This window comes from Osmia bicornis, chromosome 9 (assembly GCF_907164935.1).
Source record: "Osmia bicornis bicornis chromosome 9, iOsmBic2.1, whole genome shotgun sequence".
In the NCBI taxonomy this organism is placed as follows: domain Eukaryota; kingdom Metazoa; phylum Arthropoda; class Insecta; order Hymenoptera; family Megachilidae; genus Osmia; species Osmia bicornis.
In genome coordinates this window covers 1-14,820 of record NC_060224.1, presented here as the reverse complement: position 1 = coordinate 14,820, position 14,820 = coordinate 1, and the positions used below count along the sequence as shown (strand labels likewise).

The 14,820-nt window shown below is 38.3% G+C and overlaps 2 protein-coding genes and 2 long non-coding RNA genes across 5 annotated transcripts; 2 read left to right on the top strand and 2 right to left on the bottom strand.

Annotated features, from left to right (window-relative positions):
• The first annotated feature begins 80 nt into the window (after window positions 1-80).
• LOC114880547 (uncharacterized protein YMR317W) lies at window positions 81-11,391 on the top strand. 2 transcript variants are annotated; one of them, XM_029196663.2, is made up of 5 exons: window positions 81-170; window positions 4,603-4,766; window positions 5,082-5,400; window positions 5,516-9,676; window positions 9,820-11,391. In XM_029196663.2, exons 2-5 carry the CDS (start codon window positions 4,630-4,632, stop codon window positions 10,144-10,146), a joined length of 4,944 nt encoding a protein of 1,647 aa, XP_029052496.2. In that variant the 5' UTR covers window positions 81-170; window positions 4,603-4,629; the 3' UTR covers window positions 10,147-11,391. The 2 variants fall into 2 exon arrangements, with proteins under 2 accessions (XP_029052496.2, XP_046143170.1); XM_046287214.1 differs by lacking the exon at window positions 81-170 and adding an exon at window positions 3,550-4,018.
• Window positions 651-3,384, bottom strand: LOC114880551 (MORN repeat-containing protein 5-like). The gene is made up of 4 exons (XM_029196672.2): window positions 2,268-3,384; window positions 1,506-1,692; window positions 1,195-1,354; window positions 651-1,111 (listed from the first exon to the last, which is right to left on the bottom strand). The coding sequence occupies exons 1-4, from the start codon at window positions 2,386-2,388 to the stop codon at window positions 902-904; spliced, it is 678 nt and encodes a 225-aa protein (XP_029052505.1). The 5' UTR covers window positions 2,389-3,384; the 3' UTR covers window positions 651-901.
• LOC114880553 lies at window positions 10,506-11,831 on the bottom strand. The gene is made up of 2 exons (XR_003790098.2): window positions 11,311-11,831; window positions 10,506-10,981 (listed from the first exon to the last, which is right to left on the bottom strand). It is a non-coding gene; the product is annotated as an uncharacterized LOC114880553 (long non-coding RNA).
• A 285-nt stretch (window positions 11,832-12,116) lies between these two features.
• Window positions 12,117-13,069, top strand: LOC123988111. Its single transcript, XR_006829640.1, has 3 exons — window positions 12,117-12,270; window positions 12,343-12,440; window positions 12,599-13,069. It is a non-coding gene; the product is annotated as an uncharacterized LOC123988111 (long non-coding RNA).
• The last annotated feature ends 1,751 nt before the right edge of the window (window positions 13,070-14,820 follow it).

Sequence of the window (14,820 nt, the reverse complement as noted above, 5' to 3'; positions counted from 1 at the left end):
TCGTTTCGTTTCGTTTAGAAATTGTACTTTCGACCGATTTATATCTGTTGTTACAGTTTAACGAACCTAGCGGCATTGCTGTCAATTTTAGCGGTGATACTTTGTACGTTGCAGACACTAATAATCACATAATAAAGGTGATCGACACAACGAACGGAAGCATTACCAAGGTAAAAGAAAAAAAAAAGAATATCTTTTAATTGACACGCTTTCGTATTCGCTGTTATGTTTTTAGTTATCTCTAAAAATGAGCGTAATCGAGACGAATAACGATTTCAACGACGTTTACTTCTTTGATACGGCAATCAGTAATAAAGGTGGTAAATTCAATCTAGAGTTTGATGTGATTTTCCACGAGCGCGATATAAAGTTGAATCAGGACGCGCCACAGAAGTGGAGCGTGAGTTTACCGGAAAACAGGTGGAGTGCTGCAGCGATAAGCGGAGAACTTTCGCATCCGATATCGATCAAAGTTTCCGAAGGAAACGAAACGCACAAAGTGCAGGTGATTTTGGATATCATTGGCTGCACAACTACCGAATGTATACCAAAGAGATTGTCGGTAGTGTATCGTGTACGCCAAAAAGAAAATTTGCCTAACGTAGTAACGGAGCGAAAGCAACTATTGATTAAATAATTGTAGATTATATTCATTTTGGTTGAAGAAGTTTAGAAAAAAAGTATATTTGTAAAATGATGTATCGTTTAAACGTTGCAAGTACCTTTTTCTTCTTTCTTTCTTTCTTAAATATCCATTTGAAACGTATCCGATTTGACAGACAAGCAATTAGTTTTCAGTTTTTCTTCGTTTCGTGTAAGGTCCCTTTGAAAAGTGGATAATCTCGAAACGAATATAAGAGAAAGAAGGATTAAAATAAAAAAGGATAATAGTCAGTTATATTTAAAGTTTGTTCGTTTGTACGTACCTTCTCCACCAAGAATCGGAGGAATTGTTCGAAAAAGGCAGTAACTTTGAAAGAATGGCCGTATCGAAATTCGTGAAATACCAATTTTCATATAGATCTTCCCGATAACCGGTAGGTTCGGACCATGCCTTCAGACAATTGCTTTCTATCCATCGAACGAACGCGTCGTTTGGTATTTCAAGTACCTTTGTGATTCAAGATAAATGTATATCGACAAGATTATTAAATTTCCCGACGACAGAATCATCTATTATATTATCCGACCTACCTTGTTCGGATTTCGATACGATACGATACAATTCGTACGTGGATTAAAAATTCCGATGCCCGCGTCGTAACAGTTAGGAGAGATGACAAGTCCGGCTTGATTATTCGTACGCAAGGTTGCACCGGCAGGTCTTAATCCATACTTTAGGCAGGCATAGTATCTGATGTGGTTTAAAAAAAAAAAAAAATTTTTTCCCAATGTCTATTCTAGATTTGTTTTATTACATTTCGTGTTATGTATACATATATTGTATATAGGAATTATTATTATTATTATTATTTTTTTTTTTTTTTAAAGAACAAAGTATGAACCGCCTATCGGGAAATTTGCAGTATTTCCAATTTTTTTGACGAAACGTCAATCCGTCGTTAAAGATGTATCGGCTTTTGTTGCATTGACCGCGGTACCAAACACCGTCCATCCTTTGTCCACGAATCCAATACATGCTACCATGACCGTGAAAAGTACTATCGCGGAGCTCTCCTTCGAACATGGCATCTGTTACCGATAAAATAAAGCATCGTGTACGTACATAAGTACTTAGTTATTTAGGCCTGATGAAACACGAGGGTGAGAAAGAAGGATAAAAATAAAGAGAGAGAGAGAGGGAGAGAGAAGAATGAGGAGGAAGAGAATGATATAATTAAGTTGCAAGAAAACATAGGATCGTTGAGCTATCGGTAAACGAAATACGCGCAGAAACTCTGGAACACGAAGCAACCAAAATGGTCGCGTAACGGTACGTATCGACTTACGTACGTACGAGAAATGCTCGTATAATATTGTACGTGTATTGTACGCGCATCGTAGACAGAATTATTGGTATTCGTATATACGCCTTGTCGACCTGGTTTTATTCAGGTAGTACACTTGGAAAACTTAATTCGAAGCATTGGAAAGCGCAATTGACATTCGAATTGCACTGTATGTACCAACCGTTCCCGCTGAACTTTTCCTCTATAATCCCTCTGTTACCGATACATTGCCCGTCGTTGGCTTTCGTTCGGAAAAAGAAGCGCAAAGAAACCCGTATTTCAGATTCTTTCATGCCACTTTTTGCGAATTATACTAACTATGAGGTAGAACGTATTTCCCGATTCCCTCCATGCCCAGCGCATTCCAGGTGCCCTTGTATTTGCTATCATCGATAAAATGGACATTTTCGTCTTCTGGATTTTTTAATAGAAAATCCATCGCGTTGTTGCTTGAAATTCCTGTTGAAATTTTCCAAATTTTTCAATGTACATACGTTGGTTAAAGTTGCTTCGGTAGCATTGAATTTCAATAACGCGAAGTACATTTAGGTAACTACATACATACATACGTAGTTACGTACGTGGATCGATCGTTATGTGTTTTCTGCGACACGTCGAATACAATACCGAATAATTGTAAAACGGTTAATAATAAAAAAAATAACTAGGTAATAAGGTGGAGAACACCGTACGTTTCTGATCGGATATGATTATTTCATTTTTCGACCTAGTCCTTGACCATTCTTCTCTTGTGAGACGCCTGATCGCGGTTCATGGGCGAGATAGGTTGCCGAAATATTTCTTAAAACGTTCGAAAGACAGAATGGAAAGGGAAGCAGAATAAACGAATACCGTTAAGCGTTCTCGTAAGCGTTGCTCATCGTGGATAGAAATAAGATACATACGCGTATCTGGGTACGTACATATAAAGAAGAACTATACGTTATACTTATATTTTGGTTTCTATGTATACGTGTACAATCTACATATAATTTGCAATACACACGCACCATACAAGAATTGTACAATACATATGTATGTAGGTAAGATTTTTTCCGAATCGGTTGAGAACAATGTGTATCTATGTATGCATGTATGTATGTACGTCGAATGTGTTATGAAAGTAATTTATTCGGTCGATGTACAGTTAATCGCCATATGTAAATGGTTCGCCTTTGCGTCCAAGTGAAATTAATTTTTTCAAAATCTAACGTTATATTCACGATTTTAAATTGCTTAACATGGTCGTTTTTTGAAAGGAAACTTCATAATTGATGAGATAAATGTAAGATGAAGACCGATTCCTTCTTTTTCACCTTTCTTCATACCCTCTCGATGTACCTACAAAACTATGGAGAAACGTACAATGGTGTTCGCATTCGTAAATACAATGAAGAAATGAATAGAATTAAATACTTTTATTAGAATTTCCGTACATTCCGTTACGGAATGTCCAGTCTCTGATATGAACGGTGCCGTCCGACCATACGATCATCCGACCGTTCGACCGTTCGACCGTTCGACCGTTCGACCGACCGACCGACCGATATCTCGGTTTACCAACTTTCTTCTTTCTTCATCTTTTCGTTGAAAGACACCGTATCCCCCCTCTCTCTCTTTGGAGCTGTATTCCTTCTCAGTCCGATGCACTCGTCTCGAGCGCAAGGATTCGAGGACAGTGGAAGAGGCAGTACGCGCTCGTTCAAGCTCCGACAGACAGTAGATAGAAAGGACAGGTGGCACGGGAAAAAGTACGGATTGGCGCGCGTTGTCGAAAAATACGAAGAAGAATAAAAATAAGATTCGATGGAAAGATAAAAAATAAAAGGAAAGACCGCGATATCGAAATAGAGGTAACGAGAAGAAAAGTGAATAAAATAAAACTAGGTATCGCAGACGTATTCCTACCACTATGGTACACATGTTAGAGGAAATGATGAAAATTAAGAAGCGTTAAAGAAAGAAATCGAAGAAGGGAAGAAAGTAGAAAGCCCGAGTGCGTGTACGAGGATCATTTGAGTACGAGTGTCAATTTTCATCCGCGACGCGACGTGTCAAAGATTTTCCAGGTATTTACCATCCACATTGATCTGCCCCTCCTTATCTATTATTCTGTATTTACAGTTTTGTCGCAGCTTCACAGGATTTCGATATTTCTGACAGTCTCTCTTCGGTAGAAACATAGAAACTCCAAGTACAATGAAGAAGAATTTTTTTGTTTAATTTGAAAAAAAAGAAAAGTATCTTTTCTATCAGCCGCATTCGAGTCGATTCACCAACCGGTTACCGATCGATCGTACCTACACCTATTATCAATCAAGTTTGAAATTTTGAAAAGCGGAGAATTTATTCGTAATCCTTTAGGCGAATGCACGTACATACGTCGCGGGTTTACCGAGCGATTTAGAACGCAACGGCAAACCGGTCGTCACGTTAAGGCAATGAGTCTCGGTCCGTAAGGGAGTAACAAGGAACCTAACGAAGGGTCGTTCACCGAAAAGAACAACTCGCGGCTCGTCTCTCGTTCCTTTCATTTCATTTATTTTTTATCTCTCCTATACTAACGATAAGTTATCTTTCCATCGAATCGAATTTTCAAGGAAATGTACCGACATTTCGATGAAATTTTCAATCAACTTTTTTTCACTTTCAGATTACCGAAGAAGAAATATAGAAAAACATGTCATCGAAACATTTTTTTGCAACCCTTATGACGATTGCGCTATGGACGTGCATAAATTTCGGGGCGAGCTGGCCACTCGAAGAGAATACAAGTGTCGCTGGTGCTAAAGTGTCGATAAAATTTTTCAAAACTAGGTCAGTATATGTATCATTTCCGAACAGTACCAAATACGTACAGGTACGCCCTTTGAATTCCTCTAAGAAAGTAAAACAGAGAGAAGAAACGAACGACACGATATTATGGTAATCATAATATGAATAATCCTATACATGTATGTACGATCTCTGAGGAGATGATAAGTTCTGTACCGCGTTTCTTTTCCTTCGAAAATCATTGTTCAATCATCGATAATTGAAACGATTTTTATACAGTAAAATATTCCAATGTCCTATGTAGATGTCGATATAGCCTCGCTCTATCGTAGGTATGAATTTGTTGTTGATTCGCAGCACGGTTCCATCGGTGCCGCTTACCACGAAATCGAAGGATTTGAAAAAGCAGATTGTTCGTTCGATCGGGAACGATAAAAAATCATTGAGTCGGTTCGAGGCGAATTTTCATCGTTTGCCTCCTTCGCCTGCTAATCTATTGAAACCGGATCGATTTCAATTCTACACATACAACGAGAGAGGTGACATGATAACGAAACAGATGACCATGCAGGAAATTCAGGCGTTAATCGCGGGCGGAGGTCCGGATCATTCCAACACGAACGTAGAGGTTGAAGAGCCTCAGAAGGTCGAAGATATATTGACAGGTGGTAAGAAGGTAAGTAGCGATTATTTGCCGATTATTTTAGCCGAATTAACCAATTAACGATATACGTACTCATAAATGAAAATGTGAATCAAGAGTTTGAAACGCTTTTCCGTGATGATGATAGGTAATGGACGTTGTAGAAAAAGTGCAGAGCGTACTAAAAAGCGCGATGGGTAAGCCAACAGCCACGTTAACGGGTTCGCTGCCAACAGTTCCAGAAAAGGCGAACGTCGAGTGGAGCAATATCTTACCCGCTATATTGGCCGGCGACAAGTACGGAGAGAAGCTCGAATCGAGTCATTACACCGAAGTAGAGGCAACATCGACGTCCGCACCCGCGAACACGACCACGACCACGACCACGACCACGACCACGATCACGACCGTTGAAAAATTGAACCACACAACGGATCATCAAGTGGTTCCATCGGAAGATAGGTTCGAATCTACAGTGCGAAACGAAGCAGCGATCGTACAGACCGATAATAAAAAGGAAACGCAAGAAGTGTTGTCAACGACCTCGTCGACGGAAAAATTAATGATTCCCGTGGCTGTTATTACGGCAGAAGAGAATGCTCAAATTGGCCAACGAATCACTCAAAGTCCTGTTTTTCAGAAGATCACGGAAATCGCGTTGGTGCCGTTTGAAAACGCTTTGGACGAAAATGATCGTTACAAGGAAAAGGATCGTCACGCGTCAACCATGACCAGTGGAACGACAACGACAACGGCAACGGCAACGGCAACGGCAACGATCACGACCACAACCGATGCCTCTCCGTTATTGTTCTTGTTGGAATCCATATCGAAAGAGCATAGTAACAATATTATTACGGAGCCTGTAACCAGCATGGCGTCCGGCTCGAAGAACGAATCTTGGATCGATTCGTTGGAATCGATAAACGGTTACAAAGTACGGCCTAATTTGGAAAACGGTTCAAAAACAGATTCGACATCGTTACCGGAATCGAACCAAATCGAAACATTCGTTACCAGCGAACCGTTCACGATGACATTACCATCCTATTCTTTCGCAACGTTTACCACGACGACCATAGACAAATTTCTGACACCGTTGCCAACGGAATCGTCGTTAATCGTCGATGCGTCGACCTCGTCGACAAGCCTAAACGATTTCGATGCGACGCCGAAACCGTTATCTATGGAACTGGTGAATTCGTTGTCGAGCGTGATCAATCAGGTATCAGAAACCGTTTCATCCGTTTTGCCTATTTCTTCGGGCTTCGGTTCGGTAATTAATTCTCACTATGACGAGGAAAATGAGGAAAATGAGGAAAATGAGAAAAAAGGGAATAACGTTTCAGAAATTTCGACCGATAATTTCAGAAACACTGCACCGATAATTCATAGCACTAAATTTCCTCTGATTAACGAAGAAACAGCAGCAGATCACGTTCCAGATCGTTGGACCGTTGAGGCGACAACAAAAATTCAACTCGATCAGGAACAGAGTTTCTCAACTATGTCTACCACGTTATCGTCGTCCACGAACACGGGTAATTTTATAGAAACGAACAAACATTCCGACGTTTTAAGGAAATCAAACGTTACTACTACTTCTGAAACAAGTACTTCTTCTTTAATCGTTACGTCTGAACGTATTACAAGCGAAACGGTGACATCGAGTCCTTTCAGTTGGTCGAACACGAACTGGACGAAACCGACAGCGATCGTCGACAACATACTCGAAACTCTTTCTACCGAGGTAAACGCACCTGTTGTTATCGAAGCGCTTACATTACCATCTATTTTACCGAAAAATTCGTCCATAAACACTTTAGCGAGTGGACTTATCGCCGGTTTCGAATCAGCTGGTTCGAACGAAGAAACGATGCTTTCGAGAGGTCCTCCGTTCAATTCGAACACGTCTCCCGCTTCTACGAATGCTGAAATTTCCTTGAACGCAACGGAAACGCAAATAGAAAAGCATGCGTTGAAATTGGCAGAGGAAAGCTCGATGAAATCGAACAGAACCGATGAAAATGATCAGGCGATAACCGCGAATCAATCGACGAATTCGCAGAAAGAAACGGAAACTCAAACGCAACTGGAAACAACAACAGTCACGCGACCAACCAGCGAATATCCCGAAGAAGAAATCGAGTTATCATCGAGTAACACGCGGAATGACATTGAGCTCAGTACGAAAAGTATCGGTACCGATGATGAAAAAACTCGTGTATCACCGGTGATTAATAAATTTGACGAACACGCGTCATCGATCGCGGACGCAGACACGTCGATAACGAGCTCGGCTGGTACGAATTCGGTGCACGTTGTTACTACAAAGTCGGACCTGGAGAATACTCTTAAAATAGATCGAACCGAATCCAGTGTATCAGACGTAATTCCAATCGTTACAGTCGAAAAAGTGTTGTCACAGGAAGCATTGAAAATGAACGATACAACTTCTCCGAACCGCATAAACAACTTCGCATCCGGAGAAAACACATCGTCGACGAAACACATGGAGGAAATCGTTGAAACGAACACGCGTAAAACTACATTTTCTTCCGTTCCAAATTCACCCGAAACGGAAGAAGAACCACCAGAGGAACGGTATGGGGAGAAAAAGCACTCGTACGGTAATTTGTCGAGTTCAACAACAGTTATTAACGCAATTTCCGAAGGTTCGCTTTCGTTAGGAACGTTGAACCAGCAAAGTCAGAATTTGAACGTTACGGAACCAGAGCCAATAAGAACAACCATTAGAACCATTAGCACGATATCCATTTTGTCGAACCCGTCGAACAACGAAAGTAACCACACTTTGAATACAACCGATCGCACAAATTTGATTACCGAGCAACTCCATCCGAACAAAGCGACGTTCGATTCGACGAAATTGAACGGATTAAAAAACCAAACGGTACAGTCGAACGAATCGGTCGAGAGCGTTCACGTGAAATCTAACAATTCGATGAATGTTCCTCAGGAGTCGCAGCAGCATATATGGCAACGAATATCATTACATCAAACAACTCCAATCTCTTCTCCTCCTTCTTCATCTTCATCCTCTCCACCTCATCCTTCTTCTGTTATTTCTTCATCGACGAAAGAGTGGATCGTGGCAAGCAAGAAACCAGAAGCAATACCGGAATCGACGACGCCGTTCGAATTCGATTTCACGAAAGAAAAAGAAAAAGAAAAAGAAAAAGAAAAAGAGACGGGATCGATGGTCGCGTTGAATGCTTCAAAGATTATCGGGGGATTGGACATCAGCACAAGAAACGCGAGCACTGATATTGTAAATTTTTCCAGACTTTGCAACGAACTGGCGTTGAAATTTTGGACAGCAGTTAACAGCGGACCAAGTACCGGAAGATCTCTGGTTGTTTCGCCGTTCGGTATGATCAGTTTATTGGCGATGATCTTTCTCGGTGCTCGGGGATCAACGTCCGATCAAATGAACGAAATACTCGGACTCGACAACGTCGCCACTTTCAATCCACATTTAATATTTCAAAACGTGACGGACACGGTGAGCCTAGCGAGACATCAAGGTATCGCGAACGCGGCATTCGTTCGCGAATTGTTCGCGGACAAGGCCAAGGTTAGAAAGCTGTTGCCGTTCTACAAAGAACAAGCGCAACAGTTTTACGAAGGATTAGTAGCCGAAGTAAATTTTGCCACCATCAGCGATCTAACCCGACGACGAACCAATCTGTTGATCAGAAAGCAAACTGGGGGCAGGATAAAGGATTTCGTAAAGAATAATGCGATTCCATTGAGGTCACCTTTAGCTGCCATATCGGCAAACGTATTTCAGACCGAGTGCAACGCGAGCACGATCAGCGCAACTGGTCGTGACGGAGAACTGTATTTTGCTGTATCCTCATCGGCACACAGGCTGCGAAAATTGATCCCAGTGCCGGCCGTTGTATGGCGATCGAATGTACTCGCTGGCTACGAGCCGAATTTAGATGCGACCGCGGTCGCTGTCGGCGATGTCAGTAAAATCGTTTCTACGATATTCCTTTTGCCCGGTCAACAGGGTCACGTCGCGCCAGGGGACACGTTGGATCGTCTCGAACAAAGGCTCGTCAAAGGAGCATTTCGAGATGGTACTTGGAACAAACTTCTCAATGTACTTATACCAAGAACTGGTCTCGAACTGCAAATACCGAAATTCACTCATCGATCCGTTGTGAACGCTACAGCCGCTTTAAAAAGAATGGGGTTCGATCAATTATTCTCAAATTATGCCGATTTCAAAGGTATCAACGGAATTGGTAATCGTCTCTTCTTGTCCGATGTTCTACAGGTAATTATCATCATTGTCTTCTTTTCCGCTCTTCCTCTTTTGCTTCTTTTTTTCATTCAAATTATTCGTCCTTTCTTCTTTTACAATTTCCTTCGTTCGTTCGTTCGTATAATCGATCGATTTTTTTTTCTTTTTTTTTATAGATGAATCTATTCGGTACATGCGGCGACGAGAATATCGCCAACGGACGACATCACGTAGAAATCTATCCAGCGAGCCCATCTTTGCGATACTTCCGGCACGATAAACCGTCGAACGTTGAACAATTGTCCGTTCGGGTCAACGAGGAGGTTTCGTTCTCGTCAAGAAACGATAGTATGGTACCAATGGGAGGTCCGATAACGGGAAACGTAAAGAAATCAAAAGACAAACCGAGATTAAAGTTGGATCAACCGTTTCTTTATTTTGTACGACATAATCCGACTGGTCTCATACTTCATATGGGCCGTTTTAACCCAAGATTGTTATAAAAATGGATCCTATCGTGACGTTATTGGAGAAAATCTTGCGCAATCGAAGCAAGAAATTCTCTACCGATATTTCTATTTTCATCGCCAAAGCCGTTTGAATTATTCTTCTCCTTACATCAACATTCTCGACATATCGTTTGATTATAATCAGGAATTTTCAGTTCGACAATGCGTTTCCGTGTAACATGGTTTCTGAAAAAGTTCCTTTCGAATCGCGTACCAAGTACGAATAAGATACGACATTGCTCGAACACGTCGAACAACGACACAACAACTCGAAACGACTTGTGAATTCTAATTGTATACTTGAGATACATATTTGTGCGTGGACATGTGTTTTAGGTAGATTAACATTCGTCTTAATGATATCAATAACGCTTTATTGTTACGAATGGACAAAATTGAGGAAAAAGATATGTGCACGATCGATAACAATTTTTCAAATCGATACACTTTTGCGATAATATACCATATCCGAGATTCTTACAACAGTAGACAGTGAGTGTGTTTCTTTTTCTATTGTTTCTTTTATTCGTTTATTTCTCTTTATTGGAAATGTAACATTCACCATTGTATAAAATGTCATATCGAATGTAATGTCGTTTTATCATGCCACCGATTGGTGATTATTAATACGTTTTGTCACGAAAAAACAGAGGATAAATGAAGATATATACACGTATACCTCTTTCCCCTGCCTTTCCAATTCTATAAATTTTCAACATTTTATTCATTTTACTGATCGTATACTCCTCTCGATAAAGCGACGTTCGTTGGCGATTAAACGTGATGGCGACGTTGCTGCGTTTCCTCGATTCGAATTTGAAGCAAGTCCCTGTAAAGAGTAAGATTATAAATTATGTAATAATTAAGCATAGCCAACCGGTTTTCTGTTTTTTAGAAGAGGAAATACCTTTACGTAGAAACATTGGTAACCTAATCTAAGAAAATAAATGTAATAAAAAAAATGATGTGATAAAAAATATAAATAGCTTCTATCCAGAATCGTAGTCTAGACACAATAGAGGAATCTAGAATTATGGCAACTAATTCAGCAGCAATTGCTAATCCTGTACCTTTCAATGTAAATGAATCATTTGATCTTCAGATTATAAATAAACAAAGTATAGAAAGAAATTATAATAGTGCAAATAATGAACCTACCGATGTGACGAATTGAAATGTACTTAGTTTTTTAAGAACATTGTCCGTCGAAAATAAAATGAATCACTGTGAACTGAGTAATTTATTAAAGGGTTTGAAGGATATTTTTCCAGAATATGAACTTCCACGCGATTCTCGCACCCTGTTAAAAAGTAAACGATCATGAAATATTGCGTCAGTCTTCAGCAAAACGAAGACAATAGCTCAGTACACATATTTTGGCAGAAAAGAGTATCTATTAACGTTGCTAGAAAATGAAAATGTATTTACTGAAGTAAAAGAAACACTTATGTTTCGATTAATTTTGAATATCGATGGCATTCCGATTTCAAAAAGTTGGAACAAACAGTTTTGGCCCATTTTATGCAAATGAATATGAAACAATTGTACGGTGTCTCCTTTTCCGATAGCAATATATTATGGTAATGCAAAACCGAACTTGAATGATTTTATACGTGAATGAAATGATATTTTAGATGAGGGATTATTTTACAATAATACTTATTTGAAAGTAGATGTAATATGCGTTACGTGTGATGCACCTGCAAGATGTGAAAGATGTACAGAAGCGGGTACATGTTATAAAAAACGAATTATCTATGAAAACCATAATGCTAGTGCTCGGACACATTCTGATTTTGAAAAGTTCCGCGACATGAACCAGCATCAAAACGATAAAAGGATCGCTTTATTAAATCTATTTTCACCCTTAGTAATCAGTGATGAACATCTTACATTAATTACTATATTTGACCATCTCGTATCTTTTCACCTATGGCTTGTTCGTTGTAGCCATTTGTTACTTGCGTGTGCCCCTCTATACGCCGTGCAGTCTATGTTCAGTTAGGTGTCATGGCGTCTTCCCATGTTGTAGTTGACCTGTCGTTTACTTAATTCTATTTGTGCTTCGATATTTAAGTTGTCTATTCTTGTTGTTTACATTATAGAATTTTAATATTAGTGATTGCATTGTTTAACATTTATTGAACGGTCCGTCACCTTGTACTATGTACTAATTTGTATTCATTTCAGGTAAAGTATATTTGGATTTTATTTGGTTGAACGATCACACTCCCGATGAGAGAAGAAATGTATCTCGCCCGTTACATTATAAATGCTATTTTCCTAAGGTAAGCTAATTAGTTTGTATACATGATTTTTTCCCTTTGCATGCTGTAGGCTTATTAAGCGCTCGTCCAGAAATGAGGCAGACTTCCTTGTACGTAACAGGTATGTGTTGTATTTTTGAATGGTTTTCATTTATTAATTTATTGTGTTTCGTTTGTAGCATGCTATCATCTAATATGGACGACGGTATACTATTAACTGTAAATTTGCACCGGACCATGGGATAAATCATCTAGTTACGCTCCCCAAGGGTAAGCATGTTTACATTATTTTGTTTATTTGTATCATTTACTTGTACGCTTGTAAGTACCATCGTGTTTCAACCACCCCTTGTTGTCGCACAATTTGTTATTTGGTTCCTTTATCGGTTGTGGGTGGTGTTATTCATTGTTAAATTATAATTATTTATAAATGTACTTACAAGGATTGAATAATATATAAAATGATAGAAATAAATAATAATTGATATATTTATTATAAATGTATATACATATATATATATTAATAAATAAGTTGTAGAAAGCATGTATAGGGAAATATGATTGGTAATTTGTAGCATATGAATTGCTCCATTTATGTAAGTAATTAGTTAGTATTTTATTATTATTGATTTATTTATCAGTGATTATTATTGATTACTTGTTATTCTGGAACGTGAAGTACACATACACATATATACACTTGTTATGTTCTAAAAGACTGTTATTGGTATAGGATTAATTGTTAAATTTATTTTTTTTTTTTAGATGTCATTGAAAGAGCATATCGCATTATACAAGAGCAAGGTGCAATTTTGTCCGATTCCGATTCTGCGAGTGAAAGGTGTAACTGGTAAGTACTTATTATTATTACGTTTGGTTATAATATATATATATAATATATAAGTGATTTAATTTGTTATTTTGTAGTGGCAAGAAGAAGAAGAAGAAGGCAAGCTTAAGATAAAAATAATGTATATAAAAAATGTTTGCAATGTATACAATAAAATGTAATGTGCTTTTCTATGCTTGATTAGAAAAAAGCATTTTCATTTACAGTTAAAATATAATGTTTGTAATAAAATTGTATCTGTTGAAAGGAATTATATCATGTTTGATACGATTTGAATACTTTACAAGCTTAGAAAGTAATTTTCAGAACAACTAATGTATATGAATTGTATATAAGTGTGAGGTCCAAATACGTGAGAGTTATGTTAACTGTTGGTTTATTTATAGTCCGGTGAATACTAATAAAAATGTGTGAGGTAGAATAATTGTTTGAGATAGATTAGTAATGTAAAATAAATGTTTCTAAAATATAAAGCAAATATCGATAGGATATAAAATAGATATTTGAAAAATGTAAATTCAATATTGAAATAATATGAAATAGATATCTTGAATCTAAAGAAAGAAAAAATTGAAAATAAAATTGAAACGTTTGAAATTGTACACGCGTTGTCTGAGATGACACTGTTCTGTGTGCACTTTAAAACGTTTTAATTTTATTTGAACATCTGTGTATTTGCATTTGAAATATGTATTTAATATTATTGAAATGTTGAATTTATATTGTTGAAGTATCCGTGTAATATTTTCGAAATATGTATTTAATATTATTGAAATGTTGAATTTATATTTTCGAAGTATTCGTGTAATATTTTATAAATATGTATTTAATATTATTAAAATGTTGAATTTATATTCTCGAAGTATTCGTGTAATATTTTCGAAATATGTATTTAATATTATTAAAATGTTGAATTTATATTGTTGAAGTATTCGTGTAATATTTTCGAAATATCCATTTAATATTCTAGGAACACGCAGTTTATATGTCGTTTCCATTAATTGTACATCTGTTATGCATGAGTATAATATTGAGATGCAATAGTTATTAAATGAAAAATGTATTTATTGAAATGGCAGGACATAACGTTAAGTTAGTAGTATTCCATGGTAACATAAGAAGCGGTTTTGTACATAGTTTTGTATGGCGAGTGAGTGGTCTAGATGGCTGAGCGCTGTGCTCGTAACGTGTCGATGCAGGGTTCGATTCCCGGAGAGGTGAAAAATTTTATACTGGATTTTAACACGTTACGATGCTGGCACTTGGCTATGTAGCTCACGCACATAATCGCAACGGTGGTAGGGGACAGAAGAATTCCTTCGAACATGGTAAAGGATTAATCCTAACCATGCTAGGTTGAATGCAATTTGTTTCCTAACATTGGTTCCTGGTGCGGCAGAAGAAAAATTTCTAAGTCCCAACATCGGCGGAAAGGCAAGGCAGTGGGCTTCCAAAATCCATCGACCATACGGAGTCAAACCACCTAAGAACAGACCCGTTTCAATGGATTAACATAGGAGGCGAAGCAGAAGCGGCGCAGAGCTGGAGGGG